This window comes from Arctopsyche grandis, chromosome 1 (genome assembly GCF_051622035.1).
Source record: "Arctopsyche grandis isolate Sample6627 chromosome 1, ASM5162203v2, whole genome shotgun sequence".
Classification (NCBI taxonomy): Eukaryota; Metazoa; Arthropoda; class Insecta; order Trichoptera; family Hydropsychidae; genus Arctopsyche; species Arctopsyche grandis.
This window is the reverse complement of record NC_135355.1, coordinates 32530486-32549799: the sequence shown is the minus strand read 5'-3', so window position 1 is coordinate 32549799 and position 19314 is coordinate 32530486. Positions and strand designations below refer to the sequence as shown.

Genomic DNA, 19314 nt, shown 5'->3' with positions numbered 1-19314 from the left:
AAAGGGTTAAATTACTTAGTTTTTATATTCTGCAATTTTTATGTATGTATATATGTATGTATGTTCTTATCGTTTTTTATTTTCATTATTTCAATGAATTTAAATTGCATACATATGCAAATCGCCTCGTCGTGAAATGCATTTAACTGAATTGATATGGAACGGAAGTTCATTTACATATATTATTTTATCTCTGCACCTATGAATTTTAAAATTACTATGTAAATTTTATTTATTTTAAGCTTTTGATTTAAATAAGCGAAAAAAAATGTTCATTACACAATATAATTTTTCAATTTATTGATTGAAAATACATATGTACGGATAAATGTTCGTTAATACCTTTACAGATCAGCTAGAAACTGCACGTAAACATCAGTACGAAAAATATTATTTAGTACATTCTATATGGATACATTCATATGTTAAGTAATATGTACGTGGTGTAGATGAAACAGCAGTAACCGACACAATCTATTCATATTATACAGCAGTACATGACACCGAAGCGAATCAAGTAGAACCGGTTTTCTTAGGCCAATGTGGAAATATTCACGCATGACATGATGTAATAGTGGCGAATGCACCCGCACTAACGAAAGTGCTGTGAAAATATTTTTGAAAACGTCATATTTATTTATATAATTTTAGCTATTTAGCTAATTTGAGACGATAGTGACTTGACAATACGACGTAAGCAATGTAATGTACATATATATGTACTATGTAAGTCGATTTTGCCTTGCACTGGTCCAAAACAAGTGTGAACGTGCTGAAAATGGGCGGTGCTGTGTAATATGAATATATGTGGTCTTTATCGTACAGTGCAGTGGCGTATATTGGGTGTGTGCTAGGTGTGCGGCGCACACCCGTGAAAACCAAAGACCACATAAAGTAGTATTTTAATACAAAATAATGTGTTGTTGTATAAGCAGGCATTGATGTGTATGGTGTATTTACCGCGTGCGCTAAATGTATGGTGTATGGTGTGGTGTGCAGTCTGCAGCGTGTTGTGTGATGTTAGATGTAGTTTGTGCGCCGCGACGAGAGAATACCTATGCCGTGCAGCAAATTGGTGGGTTTGGTTGGAGTGTGCAGGCGGATATTCGCTTGTATAGGTTTGTTCGCGATATTAAGACGTACGGTGTGCTACGACTTCAGAGCACCGCGCACCGCACCGCACCGCACCACTCGGCAATTGACCGAATGCGATGCGGCACGTGGTCTCGTACTTTTTCGCACATTCGTATTTTTATGGTCATATTATTACCTCTAATAACTAATAATGGCTAACAGTGTTCAAGACATTTTAACTATTCCGTTTTCAAATAGAAGTTTTGAGATAAAATTAAAAATAATTAAATATGGGAAACCGTGTCCGTCTCTTCCAAATTTATCCATTTTGCATAAAGAAAAAACAAAAGTTTACACTAGACATTTTTGCGTTTCAAATTATAAAAAATTCGAATGGATTACAGGCTGTGAAATTCGATCCAAACTTTTCTGCTGGCCATGTTTATTGTTCTCCAAAGATATTAATGTGTGGAACAAAGAAGGATTTGCTGATCTCAACCATTTGACAGCAGCACTGAAGAAACACGAAGGATCGCAGGCACACGTTCAATCATTTCTTTCCATACAAATGTTTGGCAAACAACGAATCGACGTATTAATTGACAGTCAACGTAAAGCCGAAATAAGTCGACATAATGAACAAGTAAATAAAAATAGAGATGTTTTAAAACGAATTATTAACGCAATAATCTATCTAGGAAAACAAGAACTGTCCCTGCGAGGTCACGACGAGTCATGTAATTCCGTAAACAAAGGCAATTACATTGAATATCTAAATGCTCTTCGAGAATATGATTCTGTTTTAGATACTCATTTAAATACTGCTACTACCTTTCGTGGTACTTCTCCAAGTATACAAAATGACATAATCGAAGCAATCTCTCATGTTATTAAAGTTCATATAAAAAATGAAGTAGAGTCAGCAAGTTTTGTTGCTATTATTCTCGATGAAACTTCAGATATAATGACAAAATCACAGCTCTCAACAGTTTTACGTTTTGTATGTAAAGGCAATGTACATGAACGGTTTATTAGTTTTACAGACGTTAGTGCTGATAAAACATCTAATGGTCTATTCTAATGGTGAACATAGTTGAAGAATTTAAAATTCAAGACAAATTGGTTGGACAGACTTATGATGGAGCAAGTGTAATGAGTGGACACGTAAATGGTTTGCAATCCAAAGTCCTCAATGCTTATCCTTTTGCTCTTTTTACACACTGTTATGCTCATGTATTGAATTTAGTATTGCAGCAAGGTCTTTCTGATATTAAAGAAAGTAAATCATTTTTTCAAACTTTAAATGGATTGTCTACATACTTTTCAAAATCTTCCAAAAGAGTATTCGCTTTACAGGAATTTGTGACAAAAAGACTTCCCTCTGTAGCACCCACAAGGTGGAATTTTACATCTCGTTTAAGTAGCACAGTACAACAATACAGAAGTCAATTTACATATTTTTTTTCGACATGTTATAGAAAATTGTGAATTATGGGACACAGATACTGTTATAAAAGCACGAGGGTTTTTAGGCTTTTTAGAGGATTTTCAAACAATTAAACTTCTTCAATTTTTTTCAAAACTGTTTGGAATAACTGATGTTTTGTATAACATTCTTCAATCTAAATCTTCGGACGTTTTATATTGTTGTAAAAAAATTAATGATGTTTTGCAGCAACTGAAATACGAAAGGTATAATAATTTTGAAATGTTATGGAATAATTATTTAAATGAAAAAAATGATGATCATGATCGTAGGCCACAAAGATTAAAAAATTATTCAGAAGTAGAAGATAAAACTTCATTTCGTCAATTATATTTCAAAGTAGTTGATAGCATAATCGCACAAGTCGAATGTAGATATTCTTCACTTTCCAAATTAGAATATTTCCACCTTCTTTGTAATGATAAATATGACGAATATAAAGAAAATTTTCCAAATGTTTTAATTAATAAATTAAAAGATTTTTATGGATCACTGTTTGATTATATTCGATTGAAAAACGAACTCATTGTGCTATATTCCAGCTCTGAATTTTCAGAGAAACCTGTTCATGAATTAATACAATTCATGACAAAAAATAGCCTCGAATCTGGTTTTAAAGAGGTGTTTAAGCTGGGAGAATTAACATTAACGATACCAAGCAGTACAGCTTCAGCAGAACGGTCTTTTTCGGCGCTGAAAAGAATAAAAACTTGCTATAGAGGTACGCAAGGTCAAGATAGATTATGTGGCCTTAGCTTAATTTCAATAGAAAAAAAGTTATTGGTGGAATTAAAACAGAAAGACACATTCTATGCAGACGTGATTGAAAAGTTTATGTCTCAGAAACGTCGCATTGAACTTATGTATAAATAACTAATAAATTAAACATTTTTGTAATGCAAAACGAGTATTTTTTTTTAATTGCTAATTTTATACCCTACGCCCTACGGCATACACAGCACACCCGGTATTAACACCCACCGTCCGCCACTGGTACAGTGCTGTGCCGAATTGTTGAAACGAAGTGCTGGATAATATTATATAAACGGACATTAATATGCATTTTGATAATACAAGCAGTTTTAATGCAATAAATTACTATATATTAGAATATTAATACTTGTTATAGATAATAATAAACTTAAATATTACAAATTTTTACTATATAACTAAAAATACATATGTATACATATATGATTGAATTTTATGAGATGTCTATATATTTATGTATACACATGTACAGACTTACAGATGCATATCCCATTTGAAAATAGTTAAATATAGTAGATTTTAAATATGTACATATAAGATGGCTTGGTGTACAGATAGTGTATGTCAATTTTTAAATTTGTATAAAATTTTAAGTTTGTAGATGCTGGAATAATTCAGGTTTTTCCTTTCAAGGTAATTTATATATACCACATAAATTGCCGTGAACGGAAAAACCTGAACTATTCTAGCATCTACAAACTTAAAATTTAAAAATGGACATACAATATCTGTGCACCAAGCCATCGATATTGTAAATAGGTTTTTGAGCTCTATTTCCTATTATGCTGTACATTAACAATAGAGTAATATAATACTATGATTACTAACAAAATAAAATTAAAATTGTAAAATAGAAAATGATCAGTAGATCAGTGGCTATTAAAATAGATATAAGGTGTATTGTGAATATAATTTAATAATAATAAAAAGCATTTAAAAATCAAAATCAATATAACACAATATTGTTCGTACTCACAATAGTAGGTACATATATATATATATACATATGTATGTATATAATATCTAAAGTAAATGAAATTACAATATTGCAAAAATTGAGCGTCTGAACTACATATATGAGGAAACATATAAGAGATATTAATCTTTAAAAAAAATGAGTCCATTTTAACACGTTAATTAACTTTAATTTTACGCAGCAGGGGGTGCAGGAGTGCTGGCCGAACTCGGCAGAGAACTAGCATTTAAAATTGAACCAGTATTATTGACAACGTTCGTCGCGATATTTCCAACATCACCGACAGCATCTCCGACAATCTTCCCCAAAGAAGACAGCACATCTTTGAACAGATTTCCGGTATCGTTCGAAGCACCGGTAATCAAATCGGCAGAGCTCGAGAACGTCTTGTTCGTGAAATTGTCCAGAGGAGAGCTCGTTCCATTCTGGACCAAACCAGTCAACCCACCCAGAACCGAATCGGTCACTTTCCCAGAATTAGACAAGACATTCGAGAGCAGATCCAAAGAACCGACGACGCTGGTGTTGAGAGCAGTTCCCGTATTGTTCAAAGTGTGTCCCAAAGTTTGGCCGGTTCCAGATATAATGTCTCCCAATAATTTGACCGGGGTCTGATTGAAGGCTTGACCGATAGCCTCCAGAGGAGAAGATGCTAATCCCGACGCTCCAGTAAATACTCCAGAAAGTCCGTTACCGATCGATTGACCAAGATTCCTAGTCACGCTTTCGAAAGTGTCCAAAAAAGACGGAGCGCTTTGATGTCCCTTAAATAATTCCATTAAAATAGTATTTCTCAATGATTTCATATGAAATCATAAATAAAGTACTCACTTGGATATAAAGTATGAGCAACGATACAGTTATCGAGTATTTGCACATCTTGAAACAGTTTTGTATATGCCGCAAATTCTACCTATGTTTATATTATCTAACAATACGTTGCTTTTATACTCGATCAAATCGAACTGATCTACTTTAACCTTAATTTTGAACCGAAGCCGTATTAGAAAGAACACTTGTTTAAATTTTATGACTTCCTTTGTGTGCGTTTGTATTTTTTCCCGAAGATATTATCATCACAATAGGCCAACGCGGATGTGTTATCATCGTTTCGAGGCTCTTTGATGTGTTTTTCGTTATTAATTTATTCGACGTAATTATAAAGGATACTTCAGACAGTCGATCAAATAGCTTTTGTTTGAAAATTGGGACAATTTCACATGAAAAATTTTAACGTGTGGAGTGGACCTTACAATTGATCGACCTCGATTGTGATATGCTTTGAATTAATTTATACACATTCAATATTTACTGATATGAATGAAATACAAACACACAAACGTACATGATGATGATTTCTAAAACGTCTAAAAATATTTTTGAAAATTTATGTAGTATGGAACTAAATATTTTTTAAGATTTAGATTCTACATATACATATAAAATGCGATAAATATGTACATGTATACCTTACAAAACACATGATATACTTTTTATATCTGATATATATGTAATTTCGAAAGAGACTTTGTATGTAAGTATGTAAGGTTTGAATGGTATAATCCGTGACGTTAAATTTAACAAAAAAACAAATGAATATTCTAATAAATTTAATAAAATGTCTACCTTTGAATAAGCTATGTTTAAGTGGTTTATATTGCAAATAACAAGCGAAGACGGGTAAAACCACTAGATAACAATATGAAGAATTGATAAAACCACACATGGGTAAATAAACAAATAAATTTATTTATTATACATACATTTCTAACATGGTTGCCTTGAATTTAAATATAATAAAACTATTCAAATAAATTTAATAAAATGTTAACAATTAGATTAGCCATGTTTAAGCGGTTTATATTACAAATACCAAGCGATGCCCGGTAAAACTACTAGTATTTTATAATTTTTTCAATTGATCTAGTTACTGTATATGAAGCTATTATAATATGTTAATTAGAATAAAAAAATAAATGTTTTGTTTAAAATATTAATTTTATGGTTCGTCAATACAAAATGCTATGAATTGTAATAAATGTATATGTATATGTAAGATACACTTTAAATGGATATAAATGCACATAAAATATTGAAAGTTTGAATGAAATTGAAAATATACAATCAATAAATACTTTTAATACTCATAAATAACATACGAAAAACATCTTCGAAGTATTAAAAAAAAAAATCGATTTCATTGGAAAAAAGTATTAACATCATATTATATACAGGCGTCAGCCTTTTTCCTGAAGTCGTCTAAATCGAACGACGTCTTTATCAAATCACCGGGAACGCATCCGGGAATGGAATTCGTAGCAGCCTGTATAGCTTCCAAATTCATCGACGTCTTGGTTGCAATTTGAATGCCAGCTGTAAATTCTTTGCTGACAACTTTGCTCGAACTCTGAAAAATCAATCGTGGGACACAATTTAAGTGGCGCATATTGAGAATCCCTCCACTTCATCCGTCCGTTCCGAACGAGAAGATAATCAGCGTTTTCCATTATGTAAATATTTTCATTTTCATTCTTAAGAACCCCATCACTCCCCTCTCGTCCCTGTCGTACCCTCACCTTTTATCCGCCCCTGAGTTTACATAGCAGCCCTACATTTTTTAACCAAAACATTGGCGACGAGTCCACTTTATTAAAGCTCGCTACTTAAAAACTGTTTTTTTTGCTTACATATAAACAGAGGAAAATATGATATGTAAACTATTCAATTTATGATATAAAAAGTAAATATAAAAGAATCTTACATTGATTAAACATGTAGTAGCCGTGTCGTTTTCTTCGGCAGTGGATACAGCAGAAATGTTCGCCACACAGTCTTTAACCATGCCTACAGATTTTTGTAGAGTTTTTCTAGATTCGTCTATTAGAGTGTCTATATTAGCCGTGGCGTTCTTGCCTTGGTCCACCTTTTCCGAAATGCACTGGCTCACTTTTAAATTGGCCGCCAGTACTTGCTCGTCTAACTCGCTTTTGACTTTTTTCAAACAAACGGCTATATCCTCGTCGGGATCGAGTACTCTTATGCGACTGACTATGTATTCATCCACCTGGTATTATCCAGAGTATTAAAAAAAAATCTTTGAATTAGATCAATCATGCCGTCAAAAAACAAAACAATCGATCTATAAAGCATTCGAATAGGAAAATTTTCACTTTGATGTTTTCAATTATAGTTTACAAACTGCAAGCTATATTTATTAATGCGTTTTTTATTTGAATGTAACTAATTTTGAATAAAAAATTTAAATTTCAACATCAAAACAGTTTTAATAGCATATCTTTATAAATATTGATGCTTGAACGATATTTGTTATTTTAACGGCTTCAGAAGAAAATATAACTTTCGGAAGAAAATAACGAGGTTGAGGATGATTAAACATAATTGAAACTTTGAAAATGTCTTGAAATATATTTAAAAGTTTCAACTTAACTGAAGTATTTTAATTTTGATACTAAAATGTTTCTTTAAAGACGTATCCACTGATCTACTCTGTTTCAAGTATAATTTGCACGAGGTCTAAATATTTATTTAAACTTGAACTTGTTCAGTGAAATATCTTAATTTGCTGTATTCACAGTTCATATATAGAATATTATGAGCTTCTTCAAACTTTTCGAAGGTTTCAAAAATTACATATTTCAATTTAAACGTAAGTAAAAAAAAAATGTATTTCTTACCGGATGCACACCCATCAACACTTGCATTTCAGAAATAGAATACGTATTCGTGGCCACTTGTGACAAATTGTCTTGAGCAGCGTAAACCTTTTCGACGTTTTCGACCAACTGTCCCAAAACATTTTCTTCTACGCCACTGAGAGCCCTTTTCGCACCTTTAATCGCTATATACATCGGTCCTATATCCGAACTATTCGAGATACTAGCAATGGCAGCATTGGACTCGTTGATTAGGCTGCCTAATTTTTGAGCGATGGCTTCTGGAAGACTGTTAGTAATTTGGGACATCTCCAAAGCCACACTTTTGATGTTTGACATGCCCTCAGTGTCAAGAATGGGCAACGTTTGCGGTATGCTCTCGAGCTTCTGCATGTTTTCCAAGAGGTCGAAAATCCCTTGACAGTTCACCTGACATATTATATAAAGCAATAAGAACAATTTCGACACGATTTTATAGCACTTAATGAAGAAACGTATGTACCTGAAGCGCTAAAGTGCAAACAATGATAACGAACGTCTTCATGTTGGATGATAGATTCACTACAGTGCCTTTTTTGTTCGCAAAGAACCACTTTTATATAAGGAAACACGTTTCCGCAAAGAGACACAAAGCGAACGAATTTTTGTCTCCAAATGAATTAAAAAATTGACGGAAAATAGTGTTAACTCAAGTGCAAAATATGTTAATTATGCGCTTTTTTGAGCAAAGGAACATGTTGTTGATGACAATTTTACGTTCTGGGTGAATCATTCAAATGTGAGATTCCACGCAATTAAAAATTTGATCGAAAATATTCTTAAGATTGTTTCAGAATATCGAAAGTAATAAAATTTAAGTAAAATCAATGAAAAATTCACCAATTTCGTCATATATCTATGTAAGTTAAATAGATGTATAGAACTTAAATGTATCTCTTAATTACTTCATTGTAACAAAATATAAAATAAGAAGAGGTATGAAATAAGGAGAGTCCCAATTTTATAAATTTATAATGCATACAATAAAGACGGAATTAAGCATTAATTATACAGATAGAATTGAGCATGAACTAAAATACAATCTATTATTTTCGATTTTATTTTGTGAACTATTTTACATTGTTTGTATATGTTTTATGTAATGAACACCTAAGCTTTAAATAATATGAAAAACATCGCAATTGTAATAAAAAAATTAATACATCCTTAAGATAAATTACTTCATTGTAATCAAAGCATAACATATAGATATGTAGTCAAATTGGAAAGTATTGATTTTAACGAAAATTGAAAAGTTTATCCCTCGAATTCTATTTAATTCTAAAAGTGTGTCAACATGTCAAGTACGTATGCAAATGAGTGTCAATGAATGTCTATTTAAATCTTGTATAAAAAATGTGTAAAAATTGAGTCTTGTTTTTTCAAGCGTTCATACATCTCACAAACATACTACACTCTTCTTTGGCACTTTGTTTTACACATGTATTTTAAATATATAAATATAAACCAAAATACATTTAAAATATGTAAACAGTCACATCGTATACATAGATACAAGAATGTAGAATATAAATGCATATCACATTTATTAGAAATATACATTTTTATAGTAGGTAATATGAAATATATATATATATATATATATATATATATATATATATATATATATATATATATATATATATATATATATATATATACGTAGTTAAGATACATATTTGTGGGCACGACACAGATATTTAAATAATTATACTTTGGGGACATTTCAATGATCGAAATGGAATCAAGATGATCTTACTTGTTATACAAGACGATATCCGGTCTCCAGATGTGGTCTGACGGGACGTGAAGCATGTGGACTCCACCATACTCTTTCGGCTCCCATCTCAGCTTGTAGTCGTACCAGGACTGCTCCACCCACAGATTCGTAGTCATGATCTGGTTCTTCAAATTCTGCAATAACGAAAAAAAAGTATTTGAATAGAGCACACATATCATTTCATACATATTTTCTGAAATTTGTATAATTCAGACCATGAACGCTGATTTTAGTCTTTGCTAATAATATGAAGTGATTAAAATTTTCAATTTATTTTCCAAAAACCATCTATTATACAGTAGAATCAAATTGTTCTTTAAAATAATTCCATAATCATAGAATTGGATTGATTTTTTGCCGTAACTCAAATTATTATTTCAAGAAATGCTTACACAGAACACTGTCATGATCATTCGTTTGACAAAATATTGATTGGCAACGATATTTAAGGCGAAAAGTTCAAAAAGTTCTCGCCATTGCCAAATGAATTAATGGGTTTTTCGGTCGAGTCGTTCGAGAGCCAACTTTGCGTCGAAAGTTTTATATATTTAATAATTAAAATTATATTTTGGCGGCAGAGTAAGGCATTCGAAAACTTGGTTCATTTATCAAAAATATCGTTATCATTTAAGCGCGATTGAACTGAGACTGGTTCAAAAGCTAAATTGACTCTGGAAAACTTTCGCCGAAAAAACAATTTTGAGCACAATTGTTTCAAATATCGCCATTATTGCCATTCAGATGGTTTTATTTGTTCCAATTTTTGACATAAAACTTACAAATTACAATTTAATAATGAGGAATTCATTTACAAGTGTGTCAAATACTTGAGGGCCGTATTTATTTGGTCAAAAAATAGTCTATTGTCAGTTTATCTATTGACTATTTTAAAAGATTCTTAAAACAAAAAGTAGTTCATTTTTATTTTCAAATACATATGTAAGTATCATCATCATCATCATCAACTACAGTTATTCGCCATTCATTGCTGGATGAAGGCCACTCCAAAATAATCTCATTCGTCTCTGTTTTGAACAAATCTCATTCATCCCACATATTTTCCTAATTGTGTCTACCCATCTTCCTTGAGGTCTTTCTTTCACACTTTTAAATTATTCGGCCTTTCACACTTTTACATTACCATTCTAGCATTATTTTGTCCATTTTTCTTGCATTATTCTAGCTATGCCATTTCAATGTCTAAACTCTCTCCATTATATCCACTTTATCATAATCTCACCCACGTATTTCACATCCTACATATGTATATCTTCTCGTTATGCCAAGCATACAGCGTTCCATACTCCTTCGAGTACATTGGAATTTGTGTAGTATTTTGGCGTTCAATGTCCAATTTTCACATCCATGCGTCATCTCTACAACTATTATCATAAAATTTTCATAAAAGTTACTGACCATTTAAATTTACAATACTTTATTGACCATATGTAAATATTATTTCAGGAGTACATATGTATGTATGTAGATTATTTAAATGGAAGAAGAGGGAACTCCAATTTGAAACGAAAATGATACAGGAAAGGGTTATATTGTACCTATATAAAAATGTTTTAGTATAATTTTGCACTGTAAAATGAGCTAATTTGCATTGTAGAGAAATTTTCCTACATTTTTGCAAAATGCAAATTTAATCTCAGAATAATAAATTCACATTATCTTTTATTATATAAGAGTGAAAGCTTAATATGTTTACGTATATACCTATATACTCGTACATATGTATAATATATATACATTTAAATCTTACAAATTGTAATAAACTTAGCACATTTGCAAATATCAAATTTAGAACTTGAAATTTAAGTAGATTTATTCATTGATTATAATTATGGAGATAGAGAGTAATGATTGTATTTTTATATTTAATCCCTATTTTTACTTTATATGTACGTAGTAACAATAGATGAAATATTGTGATCATGAGAAAATCCGAACGTGAGATTTTGACTGGTTTGAAATCTGCTCAGAATAGTTCACTGATCACGTTTTCATGATCTATTAAATATGTATGTGTGGCTATTTTGGAGATATTTTGAACACCGTTGGTCCTATCGAACTGAAACTTAGTATCGGTTACTAAAATGCTTATCGATATGGCGTAAATTTTTTTCAAATTTTTAAGTCGACCGGAAACGGTACCTTCCCTTAAAGGTGTCCTCTTTTTTTAAGTTTTTGATTCAATTATCTCCCAAGCCGCTCCCAAACGAATCAAAATGAAAATTTTTTACATGTAATAGAAATTATAAATTTTATACAATAATATTTTTTATTTTCATAAAAATGTGTTTTTAATTGTTATAATTCTACCATAGAAATGAAAAATAAACCTCTTCAAACAATTTGAGACGTTCTCTCGCATCATTAGAATGTATTTTCGGTAGCGGATTTTTGCACAAAAACACTTAACAGAAATAATACAAATATTTATTTCCTTTGTAGAAAATTACTCGTAAACAAAAGAATCCAGGCATTGTATTTTGAAAAAATGTACTTTTGTTTTAATCTAAATAATTATATACGAATTTAAAACAGCAGAATTCAACGAAAAAAAACCCTTTCACAAAAAGTAGACGTCCTTTTGTGAAACGGGATTTTCTTTTATATTCCACAAAGCAGATTCACGATCGGTTGGATCTATTTAGGCAAAACCGCGACTATTTTACCATTACCAAAAAACCATACACTATCATATGTATATGTGATTTTCAAACTATACTTTAGTGACTAACGCATAGTTTGAAAATCAATACACATACGTACTTTCTATTTGACAGCTCCAAAACAATATAAATAACACCACGAATTTACGAACGCAAACGCAAAAGAAGACGAAGAGACGAAAGAAAAAAAAAAACAATAAAAGAAAACGAAAATATAATAATACAAACGTCAGAACGGAAAAGCGATGTGTGTATGTCCGCGTTCGAACCGGAAGATTTATGGCACGTGTCCGCTGAAGAAAAACGAGTGCAGAGAGGGCCAGTATCGGCACCGGGACCACATTTGCATTCTGTTACTATAAATCAAGAACTCCATCCCCGTTCCGTTCTCATCTCCCGCCTCGCTGACACCTCTCTCTCATCTATGGACCAGAATCTCGGCCTCTCATTTGCATGGCCGTCAATCACGGAATCGGAAACGATCGCACACAAATCACACTGCCATGCCGTAGAACAATTTTAAATATTGCTCCAACGACAGACAAACATACACCGAAATGTTTCTTAAAATCGTGCAGATTGTTCAAATTTAAATAAGCTTATTGTAAAAAACTAAATGTATGTAAGCTTATTCTAAATCATATTAACAATTAGATATAATATAACTTCTTATTGAATACTTATCTCGCAGATAAAACTCCGTGAAGAGATATATTTTTAGCTGTGAAATGTCAGATTTGACATATTTGGCCATTAAACAATATATATCGTGTATTACATTAAATGAAGCTAGACGCCAAATTTGAAATTTATATATACATATGAGAGTTACAACTATAAATATTTAAATATTAGAGATAACTAGAACCTATAGAGCAAATTTTATAAAATATAGAGTGAATTATAGGCGTTTAAATAATTAAAATCTGTAATGGGCATATCGAGGCGAAAAGGTTCAGGCAACTCGATGAGTTCGAAATTTGAAACCCGTTGTATACGATATTTTATCTCCAACGTAATGGCAGACGATACATTAACGTATATTGATGACCAAAATGAGCAATATGGCAAAGTATAAAAACGATCGGATAAGAGATAAGAGATTTAAAAAATGACCACTAACACGAAAGCCATGTGAAACGTAAAGGAGGTAAGTAATAAATAGATAATTTAAGCGAATGCTTCTAAAATGTGTGTGTGTGCTGTAGTACACTACTGGTCGCCACGCGAGCTACATGTATTTGGGCGTAGTTCATTTTTCCAGGATTATCCTATTGGCCTATTTTTACTTTATCCTATGTACGTAGTAACTTCATTATTTTATTTTGACCTTTTAAATTATTTTAAGCTTCTTGATATTTATCGTGTATAATAAAGATAGTTATTTTAAATAAAAATAAAAATAAAAATCATCAAATTTAATAAACCGGAAGTGGGATTTTCTCCTCTTAGAAAGGTCAAAAATGTTGTGCCCACTACTCTGTTCACACCCCTGAACGTATCCAGCTGAAAATTTATATTTGTATTCTTTATGTACTAAATTAGAGCTGACAAGGTTTTGGTCAGAATTCGTAAACCGGAAGTAGTAATTTTTTTAAAACAATATTTCATTATTTTATTTTGACATTTTAAATTATTTTTATTTTCTTGATATTTAATTTGTATAATAATTTTTTTTTTAACAAAATCCGACAACTGGAAGTAGAACTTTTGTCTTGTGCAAGTTTCCATACATTTGCGCTCAATTTGTGTCGAAAATGCTGTCTTAGCTATTAGTATTTCACAATGCTGCCGGTATGTGTGAATGTGTCAGTACGGTTCAATATAAAATTTTGTTTTGTCTCTTTCTTATATTCCTCAAATACATAGATAAAATCATATGTTGGTTACACCCCAATTTTTTATTATAGATGCAGTTACCAGGGGTTTTCAATATAAAATATATTATATTTTTTACTAAAATAAATAAACAAGTACTAATTATTATAATAAAATAAATCAATAACAATGTCAATATTTTCGTGTTAAATATAATATAGCTTAAATATAATATAATATAAATATATTATATAGCTTATTATTTTTATGATTGTGTTAAATGTGTGGTTTGTGTATACATATATATATATTATATATGTTTTATTTTTGTCATGTCTAATTTCTTTAGTTATTATTTTGTTTTTTTTCTGTTATATTTTTGACCATTGTGGCGCATTAGGAATTCCTGTAATGCTACAATGGTCCAAACTTGTGCCAGGCTGTGGACACACGGCCAATCAGAGTCAATTCCTCGAAGAGACGCGGGAAAGCATAGTAGTGGGGAAGGGGAGTGGGGGGGGGGGGTGGAGCGTTATGTGACGTTAGGCCGAGCAACCGGTGACTCATACACACACACATTTATTCATCATTTCGAACGGGTTGGATCGGTAAGCGTGTAATGCGCGAACTTTTTATTACCTTACATTATATTTATATATAAAATATAACTTTATTTCGATTAGTGTATCAATTCATTTCCGAAAACACCCATTAAAATTATCAGGCACAACACTAGTTTTAGATAAGATCTGTCGTTTCCCTTTTCTCTCTGTCGGGGAGGTTTATAACTACGTACTTTTGTATTTAGGCTTGCACTTACTTTTAACGACATCGGTCTGTCCGTCCGTGAAATTATTTCTTGTTTTAAAACATTCGGCTCCTTTGTTAGTATTATTTTTGAATAAAATAAACGTATTTGCTTGCAGCTAAATAATGTCTCAATTGGAGAAAAAGTATTCAGTTAATAGTGTATAGTAAAAAAGTGACAGTCATCATTACAGATCTTTGCAATCGTGAAGAAGAAGATATGAGGTCAAAAACTCCTTACGTGTTACGCCAAATATACAACATTCCATACTTCTTTGAGTTCATTGGACATAAATTGATCGAAGATTTTTTCTTCAGGCAAAGTGGTATTTTTGATATAAAACCCGTATTCATTGGACTCCATCCTAATTTCATACATCTCTTTATTTCTTCTTCATAACTACCGGACACATCAATTATTTGACTTAAATTTGATTAATTATTTACTACTTCTACTGGTTCATCATCTATCAGGCATGCAATAGCTATTGAACATTATTTTGGTCTTATCTATGTTAATTTTTAATCCTACTTTCCCTGTCCAGCTGTGTTAGTCTGCTAAATAGGTAGGCTGGATCGCGAACTATTTAAACTATGTACATACATATATCGTCTGCAATCCGAAGGTGACTCAAGAAGCGACTGTTGATGCTTACTCCAGCTGTGTCTTATTCCAGGTCTGATTTCAAGCAACAATATCAATCAAATAAACATAAAAAGGGTTAATGGTCCGTGCACAGTGTCAATCGTTTCTTTGCATTAACCCCTCGGAGGTTTGCAGCGACACGCGCTCGCCGTGTTTACTCGCATATGTAGCGATAAATTCGCGATTGGGTTATTATTGAGAGACTTTTTTGGGTTATTGTGCAGAGCCGGGAGGTCGTAAATCAAATGGCGGCAGAGGTACCTGACGGCCCTTTCGCCCTCACACCGAAACCAAACCCTTGTAATAAACATATTCCAGAACGTTCCCGCGGGTTTCGCCCCGCGTTAAGCACACCCTCGTTTCAGCTCAAGCCGTGATTGTTAGTCACGTTTGATCATGGTAGATGAAACGTATGAAATTTTACACACTGTGTGAATTTTAAATGGCCAAAATGACCTCTGCTGGGTTGCGCTATCTGCGCTCCATAATGATTAATGACTTAACGTTCGTTTGACGTATTTAGGTATGTTTATATGGTAATTGTATTATTAGTCACATAGCGATCGCCCGAAAGACAATTTTTGCCATGGAATATTTGGCACTCGAGTTCTCGTTAGTATTGTTGCGTACGTGTAGGTGGAGGATCCAAATGAATGGCCAAAGTTGCTCCTCAGCATTTAATGGTGATTAAGAGGGCTGTACACCCGAAACCTTAATTTTGTTGCCGTTTCTTTCTTCGATATATATGTATATTGAGTGAATGCGACAATACATATCAATATATATATATATATATATATATATATATATATACTAGCTGTATTACCCGGCTTCGCTCAGTGTTTATAATATAAACCGCTTAAACATGACTAAGCTAATTTAATTAAAAAAAAAAAAAAATTAAAAAAAAATTTAAAAATTAAAAAAAAAAATAAAAAAAAAATCAAAAAAAAAAAATAAAAAAATAATAAAAAAAAAATAAAAAAAAAATTAAAAAAAAAATTTTTAAAAAATCAAAAAAAAAAATCAAAATTTTTTTTTGCCTTCTAGGGCTTCGCCCTCGGCGCCCCCCTGAGCCTTTGCCTTCTAGGGCTTCGCCCCTCCACGCCCCATGAGCAATTGCCGTTTAGGGCTTCGCCCCCCTTAGTTAATGCCTTTTAGGGCTTCGCCCCTCCGCACCCCCATGATTAAATTCCGTCTAGGGCTTCGCCCCCCTTAGTTAATGCCTTTTAGGGCTTCGCCCCCCGCGCCCCCAAGATTAATTGCCGTTTAGGGCTTCGCCCCCCTTAGTTAATGCCTTTTAGGGCTTCGCCCCTCCGCACCCCCATGATTAAATGCCGTCTAGGGCTTCGCCCCCCTTAGTTAATGCCTTTTAGGGCTTCGCCCCTCCGCGCCCCCATGATTAAATGCCGTCTAAGGCTTCGCTCCCATGATCAGTTGCCTTTTAGGGCTTCGCCCCCCACGCCCCCAAGATTAATTGCCGTTTAGGGCTTCGCCCCCCTTAGTTAATGCCTTTTAGGGCTTCGCCCCTCCGCGCCCCCATGATTAAATGCCGTCTAAGGCTTCGCCCCCATGATCAGTTGCCTTTTAGGGCTTCGCCCCCCGCGCCCCCAAGATTAATTGCCGTTTAGGGCTTCGCTCCCCTTAGTTAATGCCTTTTAGGGCTTCGCCCCTCCGCGCCCCCATGATTAAATGCCGTCTAAGGCTTCGCCCCCATGATCAGTTGCCTTTTAGGGCTTCGCCCCTCCGCGCCCCCATGATTAATTGCCGTCTAGGGCTTCGCCCCCCTTAGTTAATGCCTATTAGGGCTTGCGCCCCATGAGGCTGGGCCCCCCGGGCCCCCTTCGGGGCCCCACGGGGCTGCGCCCCTTGTGGCGCCCCCTTTTGAGCCCCATGGGGCTGCGCCCCATGAGGCTGGGCCCCCCGGGCCCCCTTCGGGGCCCCACGGGGCTGCGCCCCTTGTGGCGCCCCCTTTTGAGCCCCATGGGGCTGCGCCCCATGAGGCTGGGCCCCCCGGGCCCCCTTCGGGGCCCCACGGGGCTGCGCCCCTTGTGGCGCCCCCTTTTGAGCCTCATGGGGCTGCGCCCCATGAGGCTGGGCCCCCCGGGCCCCCTTCGGGGCCCCACGGGGCTGCGCCCCTTGTGGCGCCCCCTTTTGAGCCCCATGGGGCTGCGCCCCATGAGGCTGGGCCCCCCGCGCCCCCTTCGGGGCTTCACGGGGCTGCGCCCCTTGTGGCACCCCCTTTTGAGCCCCATGGGGCTGCGCCCCATGAGGCTGGGCCCCACGGGGCTGCGCCCCTTGTGGCGCCCCCTTTTGATCCCCATGGGGCTGCGCCCCATGAGGCTGGGGCCCCACGGGGCTGCGCCCCTTGTGGCGCCCCTGGCGGGGCCCCATGAAGCTACTCGCCTTGCGCCCCCGCGGGGGTGAATCCATTGAAACGAAAAAAAAAATCGGCGCCCATGGATCGAAAAAAAATAAAATCGAATCACGTGTTCGATGACGTCACCGATCTACGGACGACGACGACGACGAAAACCAAGGATACATACATACATACAAAGTCTCTTTCCAAATTATAGATTAGATATATATATATATATATTGAATGAATGCGACAGTTGCGCTTCGACCAGATAAAACGTATTTTAAATTGACAAAATCGAGGTTTCGTATTGTCCTATTTTCTCCTCTGAAACTGGACCAATTTTAAAAAAAAATTCATCATCGGTATGAGAAAGATATTTTCTGTGCAACTATGTGAGTATTTTTTTTAAATCGACCGTTAAATAAGCACGCTGGACTCTTTTCGGGGGTGTAAAAAAGAGGCGATTTTATTGATGTTTGGCGGCTCCTAGCTCCTATAAAAAATAACTTATCAAAAAAATAAAACAATAGATGCAACCCAATCTCTAGTGCCATAATTGAGGAAGGGAGAAGTCTAATACGTTTGTATGGACAAGGCGCTGGTGTCCAGCCATCTTAAGGAGATACACGCACTGCTCGTGCTCCGTCCAGTACCCGTCAAGTACCTGCTTATAACAGGCAGGTCCCTATTGTTTAGGCACGTACCCGGATATGCATTCCCCGATCCAAGGCACCCAGTCCCACGGTATCGCAGTCCTGAGAAGGGACCGGGAGCCTTTGCTAAGCCAATTCGGTGGTCTCCATTATTTAGCCTACTTACACTTAGCCCGGAGATAATCCTCGAAACCAATTATAATGGCGGCTCCTTTTAGCTTATCCTACAGTATAATAGTTATTGTTAGTATGATGGACTTTTCGGCTGCCAGATGTTCCGTTATAGAGATTTTAGTGACTTTTGGGCGAGCTCTTTGTGACCAATAATCACCGAATCGTTTATATGTACTATACTGTCTATATACATATGTACATATGTACTATACTGCACTGTACAGTTCGACACAGCGCTGTACGGAAAACACTACTTCTATTCATACTATACAGCTCTGTTTTAGTATCATTTACATTTGTTTTGGAAAAGTACAAGGAAAAATTGGCTTAGATAGACATTACAGAGCGTGATGATTTGGCGCAATATCGC

At 34.7% G+C, this 19314-nt stretch overlaps 4 protein-coding genes across 8 annotated transcripts in view; 1 reads left to right on the top strand and 3 right to left on the bottom strand.

Moving 5' to 3' along the window:
• The window catches only part of nAChRalpha4 (nicotinic acetylcholine receptor alpha4), a 315893-nt gene that overhangs the window by 191124 nt on the left and 105455 nt on the right, over positions 1-19314 (bottom strand). For 4 of the 5 annotated variants that reach the window (XM_077428362.1, XM_077428345.1, XM_077428354.1 and 1 more), the window contains exon 1: positions 9780-9931. In XM_077428362.1, the coding sequence (XP_077284488.1) occupies positions 9780-9916 (137 nt within the window). In that variant the 5' untranslated portion in view covers positions 9917-9931. Of the gene's footprint in view, positions 1-9779; positions 9935-19314 lie in introns of those variants that run through there. The other variant, XM_077428337.1, reaches the window with a different exon arrangement.
• Positions 1009-3460, top strand: LOC143910359 (zinc finger MYM-type protein 1-like). Its single transcript, XM_077428794.1, has 2 exons — positions 1009-1075; positions 1479-3460. Exons 1-2 carry the CDS (start codon positions 1018-1020, stop codon positions 2153-2155), a joined length of 735 nt encoding a protein of 244 aa, XP_077284920.1. The 5' UTR covers positions 1009-1017; the 3' UTR covers positions 2156-3460.
• On the bottom strand, positions 4220-5274 carry LOC143910396 (uncharacterized). The gene is made up of 2 exons (XM_077428849.1): positions 5139-5274; positions 4220-5071 (listed from the first exon to the last, which is right to left on the bottom strand). Exons 1-2 carry the CDS (start codon positions 5184-5186, stop codon positions 4481-4483), a joined length of 639 nt encoding a protein of 212 aa, XP_077284975.1. The 5' UTR covers positions 5187-5274; the 3' UTR covers positions 4220-4480.
• On the bottom strand, positions 5297-8750 carry LOC143910265 (uncharacterized). Its single transcript, XM_077428662.1, has 4 exons — positions 8484-8750; positions 8003-8410; positions 7069-7371; positions 5297-6714 (listed from the first exon to the last, which is right to left on the bottom strand). Exons 1-4 carry the CDS (start codon positions 8523-8525, stop codon positions 6532-6534), a joined length of 936 nt encoding a protein of 311 aa, XP_077284788.1. The 5' UTR covers positions 8526-8750; the 3' UTR covers positions 5297-6531.

Bases quoted from the DNA above. Each gene is read 5' to 3' on its own strand.
- LOC143910359 (XM_077428794.1), top strand. From the start codon at position 1,018: ATGTTAGATGTAGTTTGTGCGCCGCGACGAGAGAATACCTATGCCGTG. The intron at 1,076-1,478 runs GTGGGTTTGGTT...AATGGATTACAG, and splicing joins CTATGCCGTGCAGCAAATTG to GCTGTGAAATTCGATCCAAA.
- LOC143910396 (XM_077428849.1), bottom strand. From the start codon at position 5,186: ATGTGCAAATACTCGATAACTGTATCGTTGCTCATACTTTATATCCAA. The intron at 5,072-5,138 runs GTGAGTACTTTA...GAATTATTTAAG, and splicing joins TGCTCATACTTTATATCCAA to GGACATCAAAGCGCTCCGTC.
- LOC143910265 (XM_077428662.1), bottom strand. From the start codon at position 8,525: ATGAAGACGTTCGTTATCATTGTTTGCACTTTAGCGCTTCAG. The intron at 8,411-8,483 runs GTACATACGTTT...ATAATATGTCAG, and splicing joins TTTGCACTTTAGCGCTTCAG to GTGAACTGTCAAGGGATTTT. The intron at 6,715-7,068 runs GTAAGATTCTTT...TTGATTTTTCAG, and splicing joins CTACTACATGTTTAATCAAT to AGTTCGAGCAAAGTTGTCAG.